Consider the following 21105-nt stretch of genomic DNA (forward strand, 5'->3'; position numbering starts at 1 on the left):
GACCAATCTTATTTAACCTTTTTATTACTGACTTTGGCACAAAAAGTGGGAATGTGCTAATAAAGTTTGCAGATGACACAAAGCTGGGAGGTATTGCTAATACATAGAAGGACCAGGATATCATACAGGAAGATATGAATGACCTTGTAAACTGGAGTAATAGTAATAGGATGAATTTTAATAGTGAAAAGTGCAAGGTCATGCATTTAGGGATTAATAACAAGAATTTTTGTAATAAATTGGGGACGCATCGGTTGGAAGTGACAGAGGAGGAAAAGGACCTTGGAGTATTGGTTGATCACAGGATGACTTTGAGGCACCAATATGATATGGCCGTTAAAAAGCTAATGCGGTCTTGGGATGTATCAGGCGAGGTACTTCCAGTAAAAATAAGGAGGTGTTAGTACCATTATACAAGGCACTGGTGAGACCTCATCTAGAATACTGTGTGCAGTTCTGGTCTCCCATGTTTAAGAAGGATGAATTCAAACTGGAACAGGTACAGAGAAGGATGATCAGAGGAATGGAAAACCTGTCTTGTGAAAGGAGACTGAAAGAGTTTGGCTTGTTTAGCCTAACCAAAAGAAGGCTGAGGGGAGATATGATTGCTCTTTATAAATATATCAGAGGGATAAATATCAGGGAGAGAAAGGAATTATTTAAGCTTAGTACCAATATGGACACAAGAACAAATGGATATAAACTGGATATTAGGAAATTTAGACTTGAAATTAGATGAAGGTTTCTAACCATTAGAGGAGTGAAGTTCTGGAACAGCCTTCCAAGGGGAGTAGTGGGGTCAAAAGACATATCTGGCTTCAAAACTAAGCTTGATAATTTATGGAGGGGAGAGTATGATGGGATAGCCTAAATTTTGGCAATTAATTGATCATTGATTATTAGCAGTAAATATGCCCAGTGGTCTGTGATGGGATGTTAGATAGGGTGGGATCTGAGTTACTACAGAGAATTCTTTCCTGGGTGCTGGCTAGTGAGTCTTGCCCACATGCTCAGGGTTTAACTGATTGCCATATTTGGAGTCGGGAAGGAATTTTCCTTCAGGGCAGATTGGCAGAAGCCCTGGAGGTTTTTCACCTTCCTCTGCAGCATGGGGCACGGGTCACTTGCTGGATGATTCTCTGCACCTTGAGGTCTTTAAACCACGATTTGAGGACTTCAATAACTCAGAAATAGGTTAGGGGTTTGTTACAGGAGTGGGTGGCTGAGATTCTGTGGCCTGCGTTGTGCAGGAGGTCAGACTAGATGATCATAATGGTCCCTTCTGACCTTAAAGTCCTATGAGTCTGAGTCTATCACATCCACCAACTCCTTTAGCACCCTTGGATGCAGCGCATCCAGCCCTATGGGCTTGTGCTCATCCAGCTTTTCTAAATGGTCCTGAATCACTTCTTTCTCCACAGAGGGCTGGTCACCTCCTCCCCATGCTGTGCTGCCCAGAGCAGTAGTCTGGGAACTGACCTTGTTCATGAAGACAGAGGCAAAAAAAAGCATTGAGTACATGAACTTTTTCCACATCCTCTGTCACTAGGTTGCCTCCCTCATTCAGTAAGGGGTCCACACTTTCCTTGACTTTCTTCTTGTTGCTAACCTACCTGAAGAAACCCTTCTTATTACTCTTAACATCCTTTTCTAGCTGCAACTGTAAGTGTGATTTGGCCTTTCTGATTTCACTCCTGCATGCCTGAGCAATATCTTTATAGTTTTCCCTGGTCATTTTCCCATCTTCCACTTCTTGTAAGCTTCTTTTTTGTGTTTAAGATCAGCAAGAATTTCACTGTTAAGCCAAGCTGGTTGCCTGCCATATTTACTATTCTTTCTACACATTGGGATGGTTTGTTCCTGCAAACTAAATAAGAATTCTTTAAAATACAGCCAGCTGTCCTGAATTCCTTTCCCGCTCATGTTATTCTCCCAGGGAAGCTTGCCTCAGTTTCTTTCCATACTTCAGTTTGTCTCCCTAAGGTTCCCACAAACCTGACCTTCACTCAGTTCTCCACCCCAGGATCTCCACCTGAGTCTCTGTCTTCCCCTCCAATCACCTGACATCCCACATACTTGAACCTTCTTCATAGTAAGGGGAGGGTCAGGAAAAAGTAAGAGATAGGACTTAGACACCTAAGTCCAGCATTTACATGACCCTTACATTCACAATACACTATTCAGCTGCTGTTGAACCCTTTAGGTGCCCAAGTCATCTGTTGCCTAAATTTCTCCTGTTAAAGTTCCATACATGCCTAAGTTTTTGCCTCTGGCTATGTGCATTGTTGTCTTGCTCTAGGCACCTGGATGTCTAAATCCCAGAGTGACCCACAAATGGTCCATTTCACCTACAGGACCTGAATCAGGTCCATTCAGAATCTAGCTGGAAGAAGAGCAGCAGCAGCATTGTGTTAGGGAGAAGAAAGGAATGTCCACAATGGAAAACAGGGCCGGAGTTAGACTCAAGTCCTTCTCCTACCTCCCCATCCTTCACTACCTATCTCTGATGTGAAACATGCATGCCCTTTGCATTACTACTACTACTACTACTACTTCATGAGGCTGGACAGTCAGGGGAGGGGAAGGTTGCATGGCAGCTGAGATTAAAGACAGCGAGAAACAATTTTATAATTCTACCAAACTTCAACCACTTGGCTGAAAATTTCCCATGCCAAGTGTCTGCCTCAGGAAGGGTGTTGATAAAATGGAGAGGCACTCCAGTTCAGAGAAGAGCTATGACAATGATTAAAAGATTAGAAAACCTAACAATTGCTGATATGGGCACTGGGATTCTGGGCAGAGTAACCAAGAGCACTGAGATAGTCTCCTGGAACCCAGGGAACATCAAGAAGGTGGAAGCAAACTGACTCTAATGCAGAGGATACCTGAATTGTACGGTGAGGGGGGGTAGGGAAAGAGGGGAAGAGCGGTGGAGTTAATAGTTTGGCTGTGCAATGAGATTTGGTGCAAGTAGGGGAAGGGATCAGAGGAGAGCTAGGGAGAAGATTGGTCAAAGAGACTGGGATAGAGAGACTGGGACTCAGTCAGGTAGATCAGCAGTGGAGACTGGGACTCACTACATGTGGGAAACGTGACTGGTATGAGGATGCAAGGAGGAAGCTAGGGAGACTTGGATGACGAACTAGTGTGGGATATGTGTAAAAAACAGAATGGTTACAGGCTGTCGGGGACACAGAGAAAAGTGTCTGTGTCCACTCAAATACACTCCCCTCCAGAGACTGGAATGGAAACCAAGATTCATGGGTCTCAACATTCCCCTGCTGCCAGCAAATATTGGAGAAGCCCCTCCCTAATGCAGGTCCAGCTAGCAGTAGTAGGTTGCCATTTGAACTAATGGACTAATTAACAGAAGATGACAGACATCTGTGCAGTGGATCCAGAAAATGAGGAGCACACCTGTGAAAAGTTTAGTTTCAGTGATTTGCCCAGTATCATATCAGAACTCTGTGTGAGAGGCAGGGCTAGACCCCACCTCTCCAGAGCAGCATTCCACTATTTTCATCATAAGACATTCTTTAATTTCCTGCAATTCCCTGTCTCATTCACTATTCACTTTCCGGTATCTGACTCGTTATGGAGGTGGACAGGGCTGTTCCATTGCCTTTCCCTTTGGGGAGGGCATCAGTGCTCAGTCAGCTGACCCTGTCCATGTTCCAGCAATGGTTCAACACCCTAAGCATGCCCTTAGGAACCCTGGCTAGTCTCCAGAAGAAAATCCTGGAGTTTTTCTGGCTAGGACTGCACTTAAAGAACATAATCTGTTTAATTTATCAAAACAAAGATTGAGAAGTGACTTGATTGCATATAAGTACCGTCACAGGGAGAAAATAACCACTATGAAAGTGCTCTTTAATCTAGTGGAGAAAGGCAAAACAGTGAATGGAAACTAAACCCAGACAAATTCAAATTTTTTTTAACAGGGAGAGTGAGTAAAGATTGGATCAAATTACCAACAAAGTGGTAGATTCTTCATCTTTTGGAGTCTTCAAATTAAGACTGGGTGCCTTTAATCAAATACAAATTACTGGGCTCAGTACTGGAGTAATGGTGAAATTTAATGGCCTGTGATAAACAGACTTGGTGATCTAATGGCGCCTACTGGCCTTAAATTCTATGAATATACACTTACATGCACTATATTCAGATATGTGTACAGAGGGATTTAATTTCTTCCAACTTTATGCACACATATCTAATCCTGTTGCTTCCTTAGGAAAAAGGTACACTTGAATTTTAACCTCTCTCTCCGTACAGTAAAATGGAGGCCTCTTGAGTCTCAAGCTTGGCCAGAAGCAGGAGCAAGTTAGTCATCTATTCTACCTCCAATAACTTCATAATTCTCACTTTCAAGATCTAATCCATTTACTGAAATGACTAGTGAACTTCATATGTATAGGTCATATTTCCCTGCTGAGAATATAAAGAGTCTGTTTTATTCCAGACACTCTTGTCTTTTGTGGCAGCTAGTTCAAAATAAGGCCAGAGGATAAGGTAGGCCATAGGTCAGTTGTCTGGGTGCAGTTTAGCACTGCCTCCCTGATGGAATTTGAATGCCAAGTTGAAAAATGTGACTTTATTTCCAGAGAATAAAACTTGCTCTTTGCATGAAAGGTAACTTTTTTTTTTAAATTCATCCTGGAAGGTCACATGCTTGGGCTTAGGTGCAGTAGTAATAGTTGATATGACCCATAAGATCTCTTACTGAGGACTTTTGCTTGCGACAAACATACCTATGGTAGGCTATAATCAGAAATAAAACACTGCCCCAAGTTGCTACTAGACTAGCTACTTATTTTCAAGTCCCACATATTTTCCAAATCACAATACATATTTGTTATTTAAAAAAACCTTTCTCGTATGTCAATATTAAGTGCCAAAGTACGTAACAGGCTGTTTAAAAATCATCCTTTACAATCCCAGTTGCCTGGGATCCTGTTTGTTTGCCTCCTATTACTCTGGCAAACAGCATCTATATCCATTAGTCATTGTGAGTAAATAACTTACTTAACTCAGGCAATAAACCCAAATAATCACTAACGACAGAGAGTGATAAAAGTTTCAGCACTGATATTGTGTTTTTCTCTGTGATTGCAAATGTATTGAGCTGAGCGTTAGGCCCAAGTTACTTAGTAACACAAATTGCCATGAATAAGGTTCAGAGGTCTGATGGGAAGCAATTGACATTAATCGAAAATATGTTCCTACATTTTATCTCTTGTTTTGTTGAGCGCTTAGAGATGAGGAAAAATATTACCTCTGATTTCCAAACACTTGCATAAAACCCAAACCTGAACCACTTGTGGAAACTGCAGTTTATGCCTTGGAAGGCATCGTGCATTGTGCATGTCTATGCCAGTTTCAAATTAGGCTACACTGCACTGGTGCATTGCAGCTACACTAAGGATTTACAGTGGTGTACCTACATTGGCACAGATATTCCCACAGATATTCTATACTCTATTCCCCTCAGAGTATAGGCTGGCTCCGAGGTACAATGTTTTACAGGGTTTCATATGGCTCAGTGCGTTCCTTGCTCCTTGATCCTTGCTTGTTCCTTGTGTTTGAAAGATGAGATTTTTTTTTCAAAAATATGTAAATGGGATTTATGTTCCTAAATCATTGAAAGTCAAAGGGACTTGTGCTTCTAAGTTGTTTGAGTGCTTTTGAAAATCCCACAAGTCACATTTTTTTTAACTATAATCTGCAAAACATCTTCTAATTTCTGCTTTCCAGAATAAATAATCTTGGGAGTTTCTGAATGCACAAGAAACAACTAGTTTGTATAACTCCTTAATATAGATAGTCAGAGGTAGGGAGGGCTCATAACCTAAAGAGAATGAAGGTAGTGGAGAACAGGAAGGTACCACAGTGCCTATGAAATCCCCAGCCAGGTCTCTGACGGAGCAGCAAGGGGAGGTCAGGTGCTGCGCAGGGCCGCACTGTCACCACACCTTTTTTAGTCTCATGACTTTATCTATCTTAAGGTAAAGTAACCAAACTGGAACTTCAAGTATAGAGCACTGATTACAGTTCAATACAGTAGAGCTTATTCACCACTATAACTTTACGTCATTGCTTACAACAGGGCAAAGTGGATGCAAATTACTACATAATTATATCATTTTATACCAACTTTGTACAGGTGTAACTATGGAAGTACAAAGCGTAATACCTTAGCCTTTTCAATCCCTTTTTAAAATAGCTAGCTCATTCTACTTTTTTTTTCCTAACTGCTGCTGTGTGCTGGGTCGACATTAACACTTGGGAATTGTCAGACTTGCTTAGACTAATGTTCCATCTAGTTTATAGTATCCTGCCTCCAACAGTGACCAGTACCAGATGCTTCACAGGGAAGTGCAAGAAACCCCTCAGTAGGCAGATGTGCATTTTTTGACATTTATGCAAGTTTATAATTCTTCTGCCATTTTTCATAGCTGTCCTAATTATGTTTAAATTAGTGAAGAACAAAATACAGAAGGTTTAGACGTTCAATTTGGAATCTGAAAAGTTGATTTGTAAATCTCAGAAAATGGACTTTCTCATAACATTTTGACACTTCTGCTTCCAGTCCAAATGGAACCATGAAATGCAGAGGCATGTGAACATATACTTCAGCTGAAAGATTTTATTTGGATTTAGTTCAATTCAGGACAAAGATCTTAATTATTATTACTTTTTTTTTGAGGCAGATTGTGAACAATCTCACTTTAAAAACAAAAGAAATCTAAATTTTTAAATGTGACCTGTGTAACCAATACAGTGATGTTTGCAGTGAGCCTGAAACAAAACCTCTGACATGTTAATGGCTCCATTCATTTATCTGAGCGCTAATGCAGATGTGAATGATACTTTTTCATTGTTTATGAAAGCATGTAAGAAAGGAAAGGAAGTTATTTAGGGTAGCACAGTGTACTCTGACAGATGATACATTTTGGTGTACAAGTGGATGAGTCTAGAATCATTTTATTCTCCCCATAACTGAGATGGAACCAAGCAAAAAGAGTTAGTCAGGTGTCTGAGTCCCACTCAGGGAAAATCCCAAACCAGAGGCTAACAAGAGTCCATGGCAGGATATGCTTTATTAGAGAAAAAATTATTCAATCACTGCCACACCAGTGATTTTTAAATATTATTGCTAAGTACTACTATTGTAAACTTGGGAAAATAATATTCTGGTTCATTTTTAAATACTAAAATAACTAAGATTAATAGATTTTTAAGGACATAAGAATGTAAGAATGGCCATACTGTGTCAGATCAATGGTTCATCTAGCACAGTATCCTGTCTTCCAATAGTGGCCTTTGCCAGATGCTTCAGAGGAAATGAACAGGTCAGGGCAATTATTCAGTGATCCATCCCTTGTTGTCTAGTCCCAGCTTCTGGCAATCAGAGGTTTAGAGACACACAGAGCATAAGGCTGTGTCCTTGACCATCTTGGCTAATAGCCACTGATGCACCTATTCTCCATGAACTTATCTAATTCTTTTTGGAACCCAGTCATACATTTGTCCTTCACAACATCCCCTAGCAACAAGTTCCACAGGTTGACTGTGTGTTGTGTGAAGAAACACTTCCTCATGTTAGTTTTAAATCTGCTGCCTATTAATTTAATTGGATGCGCCCAGTTCTTGTGTTATATGCAGGGCAAAATAACATTTTTCTATTCACTTTCTCCTCATCATTCATAATTTTATAGACCTCTGTCATATCCCCTCTTAGTTATCTCTTTTCTAAGCAGAACAATCCCACTCTTTTTAATCTCCTTGTACAGAAGCTATTCCATACCCCTAATCACTGTAGTTGACCTTCTCTGCACCTTCTTCAATTCTAAAATATCTTTTTTGAGATGGGGTGACCAGAACTTGTCAAGGTATGGGCATACCATGGATTTACATAGTGGCAGTATGATATTTTCTGTTTCATTATCTGTCCTTTTCCTAATGTTTCTTAACATTCTGTTAGCTTTCTTGACTGCTGCTGTACATTTAGCAGACGTTTTCAGAGAACAATCCACAATGACCCCAAGAGCTCTTTTTTGAGTTATAGGAGCTAATTTAGACCCCAACATTTTGTATATATGGTTGGGATTATGTTTTCCAATGTACATTACTTTGCACTCATTGGTATTGAATTTCGTTTGCCATTTTGTGGCCCAATAACCCGGTTTTGTGAGATCCCTTTTCAACTCTTCGCAGTCAGCTTTGGACCTAATCATCTTGAGTAATTTTGTATTGGTCTGCAAATTTTGCATCTCACTGTTCATTCTTTTTTCCAGATCATTTATTAATATGTTGAACAGCACTGGTCCCAGGACAGATCCTTGGGGGACCCCACTATTTACTTCTCTCCAATGTGAAAACTGAGCATTTATTACTACCCTTTGTTTCCTACCTTTTAACAAGTTATCCATCCATGAGAGAACCTTCCCTCTTATCATAACAGCTTACTTTGCTTACAAGCCTTTGGTGTGGGACCTTGTCAAAGGCTTTCTGAAAGTCCAAGTACACTATATCCACTGGATCACCCTTGTCCACATGTTGGTTGACCCCCCTCAAAGAATTCTAATAGATTGGTGAAGCAAAATTCCCCTTACAAAAGGCATGTTGACTCTTCCTCAACATATGGTGTTCATTGATGTGTCTGATATTTCTGTTCTTTACTATGGTTTCAACTACTTTTTCTGGGTACTGAAGTTAGGTTTACCAGTCTGTAATTGCCAGAGTTGCCTCTTGAGCCTTTTTTAGAAATCAGTGTTACATTAGCTATCCTCCAGTCATCTGTGTCAGAGACTGATTAAATCGATAGGTTACATAGTTTGGCCTCCTGCATGACACAAGCTATCACTATGATTCTTGGATCAAGCCCATAACTTTTGGTTGAGCCAGAGCATATATTTTTAGAAAGATATCTAGACAATTTAAAGACTTCAAATCACAGAGACTCCACCACATCCGCATTGGCTAACAAGTCTTACTGTAAAAAAAATTATTTTAATCTAAGTTTGTCTAGTTTCAGCTTCTAGCCATCACACCTAGAACTTGCTTATAAATCATCAATAAGTTACCTCTTAACCTTCTCTGTGAGCTAATGTATTGACCTTTTTAAGTCTCCCACTGTAAGGCAGGTTTTCCAGACCTTGAAACATTTTTGTAGCTCATTTTTTGCATCCTTTCAAATTTTTCAGCTTACTTTTTTAAAGGTGATCATACCATTTCAAAAAATGGTCTCAAAATGTTCAATTTAGTTATAATAATTCCTCCCTACATCTGCTTGATAGTTCTCTGCTTATACTTCCAAGTGTTCATACTCTTAAACATTACATTGCACCAGAAGCTTATGTTCACTTGGTTATCCACCATGCCACCTAAATAGCTTTCTGAGCTACTTGTTTCCAAAGTACCCCCATCCTGTAAGTGTGACCTACATTCTTGGTTCTCAGATGTCTGATCTTGTATTATTACTAATTATTCAACTAGACTTAGTTTGCCATACAATCCTGATTGCTCATTTAACACTCCATGTTTTGTGTCATCTGCAAACTGTACTGGCATAGATTTTATACATTTACCAGATATAAGCCATGTCCACTCACTGTGGCACTGTATTCCCTTCTAGTGCAGACTAAATCACACAGACATTGATGAGCCTTTTACAGCCTTAGCATAGGATAGCCGAGTCTTTCAGCTCAGGTAGTAATGGCTCATGTGTGTTAAGATCCAGAAGTCCCAGGTTTGATTTGCTGAGGATGATGATTATCAACCCAAAGCATCAGCATTACACAGATTATTGAGAAAGGTATTGAATAACATTGGGTCAAAACAAAATCCCTGTTATTACCCCACTAAAAACACTTTATATTATGATGATAGTAAAAAGTTTTAACACTGGTTTTTCCTAATTCATGATTATTATAAAGCATTGTGGACATTTCCTAAATCAATGTATCTTTTTAAAATATCACTTTCACACAGTGAGAAAGCTATTCTACTTTATGGAAAAGATTACATTAAAAAAGCAAAAATAGAATATTAGCTTTATTAACATATTTTCCCTGCCCATTCATGCTTTATATATATAGTTAAATTAGTACTGTGTGTTTAATTTCATGAAAGATCCCAACTTGCTCTTACCTCCTCCATATATTTGACACAAGTATGGAAATCTCCACACATTTCCCAGGCCTACAGCAAATCCAACACAGCTTAAAATATACTGGAATTTATTGTCCCACTTTGGTCTGTCATCTTCTTTAAGAACTTCAGGGATATCCAATGACTGAGCATTTGACATCCTTACAAAGTGTGGTATTCTTTTGTCTTGCTGTTTAATGAATGCGGGAAAAGACTTTATATACTTCAGAGCCTGGCTCTCCTACAAGTTTTATATGAGGAGAGTCTGAAGATTACTGGAAAAGAGGTGGAGCTTTCATCACTTTACATCACCCAAAATGTATGAGTGTAAGGATCTGCAATTTAAAACCAAAACTGGGAATGATGAATATGTAGATGGAGCTATCTCTCTGGCCCGTTTTTTGTAATTTCCTTCTTTATTTGTAGAACGCAGAGAGCTACTGTTAATTGGTAACTCAGTGTAAAACAGTTTGTTTTGTTCGTAGATTCCTATTAAACCTCAGGGCTCTCAGATACTTTACAAAAGTTTTGTCATCTGAAAACAAAAAAATATCTTGCAACATTCAGCTCACATTAATATAATAAAATATTTTAAAAAGTGTTTCTTAAAAATAATCCTGAACAGCTTTGATCAGAAAAAGCCACCCCCAGCCTTGGTAGGAAGCTTACTTTGTTTCCATCACTCAGTTAAAAGAGTTGACTGATGATATCTTTTGGAAGAAAAGGAAAGAAAAATAAATGTAAGGAAAAATGAAATTAAGCACTTTTATCAGTTTATGCATTCTACTGAGGGAGGCTATTTTGTTTGTTTCTCCCCTATACATTATTTGTATAGATGAATAATAAACATGAGTAACATTACCAAACTGAGCCTCTTCAAAAAATTACTGGGGGCAGAGTTGTCCCCTAGAATACCCAATACTCAAGTGGGACATGTGAGATCTGGGTTTAAGTGCCAGCCCCAAGTCTGCCACATCTTTAATGAATGCCCTAACCATTGAGCTATTGGGTATTCTATCTGATAGAAGGGGAAAAGCTCCCCTGCTGAAGCTGTTCCACTGTATAAATGAACAAACATTCATAGGGCCAGAGAGGGAGCAATTTACTCTATATCCCAGTGATTAGGGAACTCCCTGGGAAGTGTGAGACCTACCGTGGGATTCACAAAGGTATTTAGCTGCGTTAATCCTTGATTTAGTCACCTAATTCTGAGGTTTAGCCACCTAAATCCCAGTCTTAGGCTCCACCACTATTCACATAACTTCTTTCTGCTGTAAAAGTTCCCTTAGCACCTAAGTACCTGCTGCCTCACTCAAGGCACATGGATGCCTATCTCCCACCTAAGACCTGAGTGATCCAGGGAAGATAGGCATTCATTTGCCTATTTCATGGGAAGGGTCCCTATCTGGTCCCATTCAAAATCTGGTAGGAGGTGGTAATTAACCCAGTGGGATATTCTGGTGTGTGGCTCCTTCAGTCTCTCCTGGTGAAGCTGTTCCACGGTGTATAAATAATTGAAGTGCCATTGAAACAGGGGGACTGGACCCTGAGGGGTCTCACTTCCCAGGCTGGTGCCCTAACCACCATGTGACAGAATCACTCTCTTGCTAACCCAATAACTCTTGAACTATCCCATAGCTCAGTGGTTTGCTCAGTTGCCTGTGGTGGGTTGGAGACCAGTGTTGAAATGCTTTCTCCACCTCAGGCAGAGGAGAGTATTGAACCTGGACCTCCCACCACTCAAGTAAGAGCACTAGGCTAAAAGTAACAATGTGGGCCTCCTCTAGACATTTTGTGTGGAGCAACGTGCTTGAAAAATTATATATCTTAAGCTCCTAAGCCACCTCAGAACTCCCCTGTTAGCCGCTCTTGTTCCTTAGCTCCTCTGGTCGCTTAGAAGTAGGATTTTTAATGCCCTGGTCTTCCTGAGTAGCCCTGCCTCCTGGTTAAGAGCTGATGGGTGCTAAAGGGTTTAGGGATCAAAGCCTCATTAAGAAGCTCTCAGGACAACGTTGCATATACAGGTTTTTATATATAATGCCTGTTGATACTAGTGCACAACACCTTTTCTCATGAGCCCTTACTCTAACAAAATTGTCTTAGATTCATGAGAACAAGGTGTAAACAAATTAGAATACCTTAATTAAGCAAACTAATGTGACATTAATTATTTTCTAACTGCTATTTTTCTTTTTGCAAACTCTTCTGACACTTGCTTCTTTGCATGTGTATATACAATTTCTTTAACGATTTACATATTAGTAGCAATGTGCAGTAAATTAATATATTTTTAAGGCCAGACAGAATTATTGTTATAACCAGCTCATTTTATAATGCATAATACAGGCCCAAAACACTCAGTATTTTCTGCATCAGGCACATACTTCTCTTTGAGTTTGGCCTTTTTAAAAAAGCTGTCTTGTCTTGATTTAAAGCTATTAACTGATAAGAATCTACCACATCCTTGGGTAAGTTGTTTCAATGGGCGATTCACTTGGGACCTGAAAAACCCCTCAGTGCCAATTAGTTAATGGTTCACTGTTCTGAAACAGCAACTCCTATCTGGCCTGACAAACAAACACACTGTTTTCATAAAGGGTCCTGTGAGCATATGTATGAGGGCATTCTGCGCCAAAAAATTAATAATTCTGCACCAAAAACATTTAAAAATTCCATGCACAATATTTTAAAAATTTGCTAAATTCTGCAAATTTTATTTGTCAAATGAATGTGGAAGCTCTAGCATGATATTGAGATACACAAGCCTCTAGCTGCATAGAGGTGGGAGATCACTGTGCAGCTCCCCCCAGGACACAAACTCAGTGGTAAGGTTGCACCCAAACCTAACGCAGGGGAAGGACTGGGCCTACCCCAGAAACACCCCATGTGCACGAGGTGTGGGCAGGCAGGCTCAGCAAGGCAGACTCCAAGCTTGGAGGGATTTAGTGTAGGGGGATCCAGGGGTAGATTGAGAGGGTTCTGTGTGGGGCAAGCTGGGTGCAGTGGGGATCTGGATGCACAGCAGTTTATTGGGGGAGTCTTGGTGCAACAGTAATGGGAATTTGCAGGGGGGGTCTAGCTGAAGATAGTTGAGGCTCAGCGGGGGTGGTCTGGGTGTGGAGAGGATAGAGCTTGGCGGAGGGAGTTCAGATGCTGGTGACCTCAGTGGTGGGGTGTCCAGGTACTGGGGAGTGTGGCTCAGTGGGGTGGGGATTCAGGTGCAGCTGGTTGGGTCTCAGTAGGGTGGGGATCTGGGTGCAGGTGGCCCACTGGAGTGGTTCAGGTGCAGGGGGAATGAGGCTTGTCGGGGGGGTTCTGGGTGTGTGGAGGGATGCGACTCAGCAGAGGGTCTGGATATGAGAAGGTCTGGATGCATGGGTGTTGGGTGGATGGGGGAGCAGGTCTCTGTACAGTGATCCCTCCTTATGCAGCTGAGTAGTGATGAAGGAAGGAGGAGTTTTGAGGGAGAAATCTGGAGGTGGGTCTGACACTGTCCTCCAGGGGAAGAGGAAGTCCTGTCCTCCCCAGCCCAGCTGGAACTAGCAGATGAGCCAGGTAGGATGCATCAGCCAGGTCTTTCCCAGTCCCACCCCCCTGCCTCAGAGTGATTTACCTCCCTACTGGATGCCCTGGGCACCCAAAACATACTGCTGGGGAGGGTCATATGACTGCTTTTGTGGTGTCCCTTTGCTTCCCCATCAGAAAGTCATTTTTCTGCAGGGAAGCAAAGAAATCTGTGGTGGACATAAATTCTGCACATGCACAGTGGCACAGAATTCCCCCAGGAGCAGCTGTCTAATGGAAGCTTATGTCATACTGATTCATAATTGCTATGTGATGTATGTACAGGTAACATTTTAAAAGTTGTATATATATATTGAAAATACATTTTAGGATCTGTGCCCCAGCCAGAGTTGACAAACAAGTTGTTCCTAGACAAAGGAATGTTGATTTACCTGTCTGCTTAGATTCATGTGTAAATTAAGCATTATACGTCGATACAATGGAGGAAATCAACATTTGCAGAGGTACTCAAAAGGGGGATGTGAATTCAACAGAGGAAAGCACACTGGAATCTGAGCCCCAGGGGACAGGGTCATCCTGACTCTGGAAACAAAGATAATGACCTCTAGGAAATATAAGGAGAAGCAAAAGGACATTTTCATATCCATTTTAATGGGGAACATCCTTGGCAATGTGGAGTGATTCATGAACCTTTTTTGATCCTGGTTTAACTGAAAACCAGCAAGCTCTGCAGAAAAATTTAGGTGAGAGATTTTTTAGCCTGCTAAATTTAAGTTTTAGCTTTTTAGTAAAAGCATGTTATACTCTTGTTTTATTTGTAAACCATTGTTCTTATTACCATTGCTCACTTTCCCTTAAAATCTTTACCTTTGTTAACAGACTTACATTGGTTTTCACCATAAATAGATTACAGTGCTATGTTCTTATTGAAGCTGATACTCAGCCGAATCACACAAGTTGTTGTGTTACTATGCCTGTGGGAGTAGCAAACCTGGTAACTTTGTGAGTTTCCAGCAACAGGGCTGGACACTTGGGATGGGAGGGGAACACTTCTGAGACATTCAGGGCTGGGGTTCATTAAGTGTTTAACTGCAAGACAAAGTAGAAACTGGCAGAGCATAGAGGAGAGTGCTTTAATGGCTGAAGGGCTGGCAATATCAGGGAGCTGACATCCAGCCACCACAAGAAAGACTCCCTCTCATTGGAGGCAGGAAGGTAGCATGGTGACCCACAGTCCAGGACACCCTGAGAAAGTGTCACATCACTGTAAAAACTTTGCACTTTATTTCTAGTCTGACTTTGTCCAGCTTCAGCCTCAATGCTCTGGATCTCATTTATGCCCTTTCCTGCTATCTTAAAGAGCTGTGTACTATCAGAAATCTTCCTCATGCACAAGTATTGTAGTCTATGATCAAGTCACCTGATGTTTTCCATGCTTATAGATTATAAGGCCAGAAGGGATTGCTGTGATCTTCTCATCTGATGTCCCGTATAACACATACTTCCTTCAGATAATTCCTGTTTGATCTAAAAGCATGTCTTTTAGAAAAACATCCATTCTTGATTTAAATTACCTTCACTATTAAAAAATTACACATTATTTCCAGTCTCAATTTGTCTAGGAACTTAAATCACATTTTCAAAAGAAATAGATGTACTTCAGAGCCTAAGTCCAATTCATTTTCACTGACTTAGGTTCCTAAGTCACATATGCCTTGCAATGCTGAGCTAAGCAACACTTGAATCCTTTAAAACTCTGGCCATGGTGCAAGAACTCATCAAATTTTACAGGCTCCAGAATTAATTTCCCCTGCTCATATTTTGTTTAAAAAGCTTTAGTCAAAACATTGCAGCTGCAGTAGCTTAAGATGAAGAGTCCTGGTCCACTACTGTAGAATAATTCAGTGTTAATTAAACTACAACAACTCTTCTATTCCTCTACTGACTATGTAGGATACAGTCACTTCATCCTCTGACTGATCCAAAGAGTAGCTGCATTCACAGCCAATCACATTACAACTTCTGGGTCAGGAACTTTATCACTTTCTTTGGCATCTTCTATGTCATATCCTAATTTCTTCCAGTTTAGAGTGGGACATCTCTATCAGGTTAATTGGTTAAGATTCTCTTAACCAACATATTCACAATGGCCTCTTCTGGCTGTGGAATATATGAAACTGAGGGGATCATTTCTATGCAGGAATGCCAACTGAAATTATTTTCCTTTAAATAAGAAAATTAACCTCGCTCATTTTAATGTCTATCTTACAAGTGAGGACTTGTGAGAATTTAGTAATTCAGGTAATTACATTTCTCCACACACTAACTCACTTGGCTGCTTTTTTGCAATGGGCTATCTTTGTTATGATGGAAAGTCAGGGGATGGATCGGCTTAGACTTGATCTTTTCTTTGAAAAATATGCAAAGTGATACATGTGGAGAAAGGGGATACCTGGATAAATGAGACTTACAGTGTGAGCCCTGAGTGTTTTGGTGCTTAATACTTTAATGATTCCTGTAGCTTCATCAATAAATGGTGCAGTATCTTTATCTTAGTGTTAAGTCTTGTATTGTTATGTCGTTGTATTTGACCTGGGATGGTAGGGTAGGTAGAGGTTAGCAGGAAGCTGTGTCCTGACTCTGTGTGCTGGAATTGATGCTTGTTGTGTCCCAATACATCCCTGTGATTCTATAAGTGAGTATAACAACTAGTGGCAGCAACTTCAAAATGGCAAAAGGACTTTTGCCTGAGAAGTAGTTTATGGTCATGCAGATGAGTTTGGAATCTGTGAGTAGCTGACAGACTGAGCTGTTGCTCTCTGTGAATGAGTTGGTAGATGAGAAAGCAGTACAATACCTAGTAGTGGTTTTGGATGGCAATCCCAAGACCTTTTACTAGCAGCTTGCCAATGCAGATTGTGGCTCCTATAGAGAGTTATGCAAACATTTACACAACTGCTGTGAGGAGGGATTGGCCTTTTTGAAATAGGAGAAAGAGTGGCACGTAGCCTGTCTTCTGAGAGTAGTCAATGCCAGGTGCTTCAGAGGGAATGAACAGAACAGGTAATTGTCAAGTGATCCATCCCCTGTTGCCCATTCCCAGAAGGACACCTGTGGAAATGGATTCACGAACTATCTGAATGTACATTCACAATTCACCATAAACCTAGAAAGCAAAATGTGGTTGTGGATGCTCTCAGCTAAGTGAGGGGCGGCAAGACTAAATTCAGCCTGGTCTTGTGAGGACATCTGGCAAGAACAATCTAAGGAGCCCAAGTTATGTTCTGTGCGCCAACAGATCTATCAAAGGAGACCAAGACTGGGGAGGTCCAACACAGTACCAGAAATGATTATCCTTTGATCTGGCTACCAAATTACTGGTGCATGAAGGTAAAAGAATTGTCTTGCCAGCCAGCTTACAGAGAACAGTACTAGGGTGCCTTTATGATCATGAAACAAAAGTCCACTTGCGGTATAACTGACCAGGGTATTTTTGGCAGATTGTTTTGACTGGGCATGGCTGCAGATGTTAAGGACTTGGTACTTGCCTGTCTCGTCTGTCCAGAAAGGAAAGCTGCCGCAAGGAGAGGCAGGACTCCTTTAGGGGAAATGCCCCAACCTATGAGGCACACATACTGACCGGTGCCAGAAACACCAGGTGGCGATCGATAGCTGCTGGTAATGTATGTGATGGTGCAGTCACTGAAAGATAGAAGGAATGATACAGTTACAAATGCATTAATGAACCATGTAGCTTAGCAGTTTGGCCCTCCAACTTGTATATACAGTGATCAGAGGAAGGAATTTGAATCACAGTTACTGCATGAGGTTTGCCAACAACTCCAGGTAATCATGTGAGGACCAGCATTGTCCACCTGCAAATAATGGGGAAGTGGAGAGAGTAAACTGCACCATTAGTTTTATGCTTTGAGTCCAGCAAGACTGGAATACAAAGCAATGTTTTGTTATCTTTGTATATAAAACTAGATAGCACTCAGCTAGCTATTACTATCACTATAAGATTATTCTTGGACTCTGCAAAATATGCTTCCCTGTGATGATGTTCAGGCAACAGGCCCTTGCTTGTTCCTGCACCTACAGAGGTGTGTGTCATATCAGATTCTTATATCAATCCAGAAGGTAGCAGAATAAATGAGCCAGAAGTGAGCATGCCACACAAGATACCAGGAAAGAAGAACATTAAATTCCCTTCCAGGAAGGCGAGAAAATGTGGTTATGCAACTGGAAATGGCAGTCTGGAAAATATCCCAGAAGTACTCCTTTATACAGTAATTAAGAAACTAAATAATGTATTCTTGCTCCTAGAAAAAGAAAGAGTTCGCCTTTCTGCAGAGGCAGATTAAGGTTTCCTGCCTTGGGCCAGAGCAAATGGAGGGACCCACCCCACCTCTTCTGCCTGTGGTTCTACCCCCATTCCACTCCTTCCACCTGTGGCCCAACCCACAACACCAGCCCTTTCTGACCCTTATCCCGTGGCCCCATCCTGTCCTACCCACAGTCCCATCCCATTCTGCCCCCCTTCCACACACGCCACGGCCCTGCAACCCATTTGCTCCTTTCTGCCATCCCCCACTGCAGCCCCAAGACTGAAGAAGCTCTGTCCTCCTGCCATGGCCCTGGGGCCTCAGCAGGGAGTGAGAGCTCCTGCAGTCCTGGGGCCAGAGCCGGGGTCAGGGCGCTGGGGCTTCCCCTGCTGCCTGGAACTTCTGAAGGGGAGCAGGGCTGGGGCACTGGCGGTTCTCCTGCTTTACCCACCCACCCAGCACTTGTGCCAAGGACCAGGGTCAGGGCACTGGAGCTTCCCCAGCCCCATCTGCCTGCCAGGAGCTTCTGCCAGAGACTAGGGTTGGGACATTGGGGCTTCCCCTGCCCTGCCCCACCCATGGCTTCTGCCAGGACTCCAGGCTTCCACTGCCCCATGGCAGATTTCTTCTGGGGAGCCCATTTTTCTGGGGCCCTCCAATTGGCTGGGACCCCTGGGCATGGGCCCTGTGGGCCCATTGGCAGATTTGCCACTGCCTTTCTGTAGTCCATTGAAACCTGATGAACAGATTTATTCAAAGAAAATGGAGAGTAAACAAGGAGGATGCTCATCAACTGTCCCAGAGGGATGCAGAACAGGATTTGAGGTACCCCAGCAGATTTCTGTTCCTTAAAGTGGGAAACAAGTTTGCAGGAAGAATTGCCAGAGTGTTTTCAGGACCTCAGCACACTGCAGTCTTCAATGCAGAGTCTGTCCACAACAGCTATGCCTAACCTGGAGGATATAAACCTTCCAAATTGCTAATAATCTAGATCCAACTATGAGCAATAGCTCCATTGTTAAATATAAGACTTGAGCCGGCAGACTTACACTGAAGCCTGTGTGGATGGCAGACTACCTGGATTACTGTTTTAAATCCTTATTTAACTTGAGGGATTAATTGTAATTAGTGTAGCCAGCACATTCACCAATAGGTGGTACCATAACTTCATCTTAGTATTAAGTTGTGGTCTTGTTTGTTGTAGCTGGCCTGGTAGGAGGTTAACAGGAAGTTCAGTGCTGGGAGCTGCGGAGTTGGTGGGGGGGAGGGCAGGGGCAGCTCTCGGAGCCTCCCGTTTCCCGCCAGGGCCATAGGGACATGCCAGCTGCTCTCGAGAGTGGCGTGGAGCCAGGGTAGACAGGGAGACTTGCCTTAGTCCCACTGTGCCGCTGGACTTTTAGTGCCTATAATCTCCCAGTTTGGCTTTAGTAGCCTCCAGGAGACTCCCGGCAAAACCGGGAGGGTTGGCAACCCTAACTTGTCCCCCATCAGCTCCCCCTGCCACCAAGGGAGTCTTGGACAACCGGTATGTGTGAGACACTTCTTCTTCTACTGTTTGTTAAACAGGAGCTAAAGAAGGTAGATTGTGTCATTCCCCGAGCTGCTGCTGCTACTCTCCTATGTTGTCAGCAGGGGAAGGAACTATCTGCTGGCAATTAGAAAGTAAAGGGGAAGTTAGTGAAATATCCAGATGGTATAAATAAATCAAGAAATCTTTTTCATACTTAGAAATGTTTTAATAATTAAATATTTAAAACTTTTGCTTTAGGAAAAGTATTTGTGACTCTGTGCAACACAGTGATATATGTGGTTAAAAACAATTGAGTGTGCAAGACACAAGTCAGCATAAAATTAGTGTTCACATTAGTTCTTCTGCCTGAAATCAGTTACTATAGGATTCACTTAGTTTCATTGTTTCCCTGGGAACCTCACATCATTGCCTCTTTATGACAATGGAACTAACTATGGATTTCATTTAAATTTTTTGGTTTGTTTTTCCTTCCCTCACTAACAAGGTCTTTTTTCAATCTCTTTGAAATATGTTTTTATGCATGATTCTTCAGGTCTCCATTCACAGAGGGTTCAGAAACTGAGATGACAAGGCCCTGATGTCCATCTTGTTCTTGATAGCAATTTCTGATGACTCTGTAGATGGCAAAGACAGGGATGACCAAACAAGGCACTCCAGCCAAGATCACAATGATGGCATACACCCAGTCAGGATATCCAACTCTCTCTGATTTGGGGAACTGATCCTGTGAGAATAAACAATCAAGTTTCAAGGACTTGTGGTGGGCAAAATATATAAATATATTCAACACAGGAATATAGTCTTGGAAGGGACTCTCCTCAGTTACTGAGTTGAGTTCCCAGATAATGCAAACAATCCTGTTATATAATCCCATTCATAAATATATCAAAATCCATCCTAAAACTAGTTAGGTTGTTTGTCCCCATTACTAGATATATTAAACAGTAATACAGAGAAAACCCAGAACCATAACATTAAATCCTCCATAACAGTATTTTAACTCTGAAAGGATAAGGAAATATTTGTAGTTGATGCATTAAAATATATAAAACAAGATTTTTAAAAAATAGTTTTTATAATTTAACTGAGTGCCACAATAATACTATTTAGCATTTAATGTCTTAAAAGCACTGTACGCACATTGACTAAGTAATCTTCGCAACATCACTGTAAGATAGGTACAGTAAGTGTTTCAGATAATGAGAAAAAGAAGAGATTGAGTGATCTGTCCAAATTCACAGATTAAGTCATTGTGGCATAGCTGGGGCTAGACCATAGGAGTTCACTAGTTGTGTCAGCTGATCTATGCACTAGACTACAGTGACTTCTTTGTTACTACAAATTCTATCAACCTATTTTTTAGTGCAGTAGATGCGGCTTGGTTTTCTGAGCCCATAGGGTTTTGTGTATGTTCTGAGTTTAGCATTGTTAGGTTTCAGAAGTTTCATTGCTGAGGGTGGTAGCTCTGAGAGGTGGCTCAGAGGGTAGGAAGAAGCAAGGTGCTCAGGGGTGGAGTTTTATATTTGTTGGAGACCTGCCAACTCCAAAGGATTTCCCCAACAAGTGGTTTTT

General features: G+C 41.5%; 2 protein-coding genes across 2 annotated transcripts in view; both read right to left on the minus strand.

Moving 5' to 3' along the window:
- LOC115644935 (sodium-dependent neutral amino acid transporter B(0)AT3-like) overlaps positions 1 to 10312 on the minus strand; it is a 59727-nt gene extending 49415 nt beyond the window's left edge. Inside the window, exon 1 of the mRNA XM_030549371.1 lies at positions 10153 to 10312. Coding sequence (XP_030405231.1) covers positions 10153 to 10312 — 160 coding nt within the window. The remainder of the gene's footprint in view (positions 1 to 10152) is intronic.
- A 9735-nt stretch (positions 10313 to 20047) lies between these two features.
- The window catches only part of SLC6A19 (solute carrier family 6 member 19), an 83643-nt gene continuing 82585 nt past the window's right edge, over positions 20048 to 21105 (minus strand). The window contains exon 12 of the mRNA XM_030549372.1: positions 20048 to 20257. Within this exon, the coding sequence (XP_030405232.1) occupies positions 20048 to 20257 (210 nt within the window). The remainder of the gene's footprint in view (positions 20258 to 21105) is intronic.

Source organism: Gopherus evgoodei, chromosome 2 (genome assembly GCF_007399415.2).
Source record: "Gopherus evgoodei ecotype Sinaloan lineage chromosome 2, rGopEvg1_v1.p, whole genome shotgun sequence".
NCBI classification, from domain to species: Eukaryota; Metazoa; Chordata; order Testudines; family Testudinidae; genus Gopherus; species Gopherus evgoodei.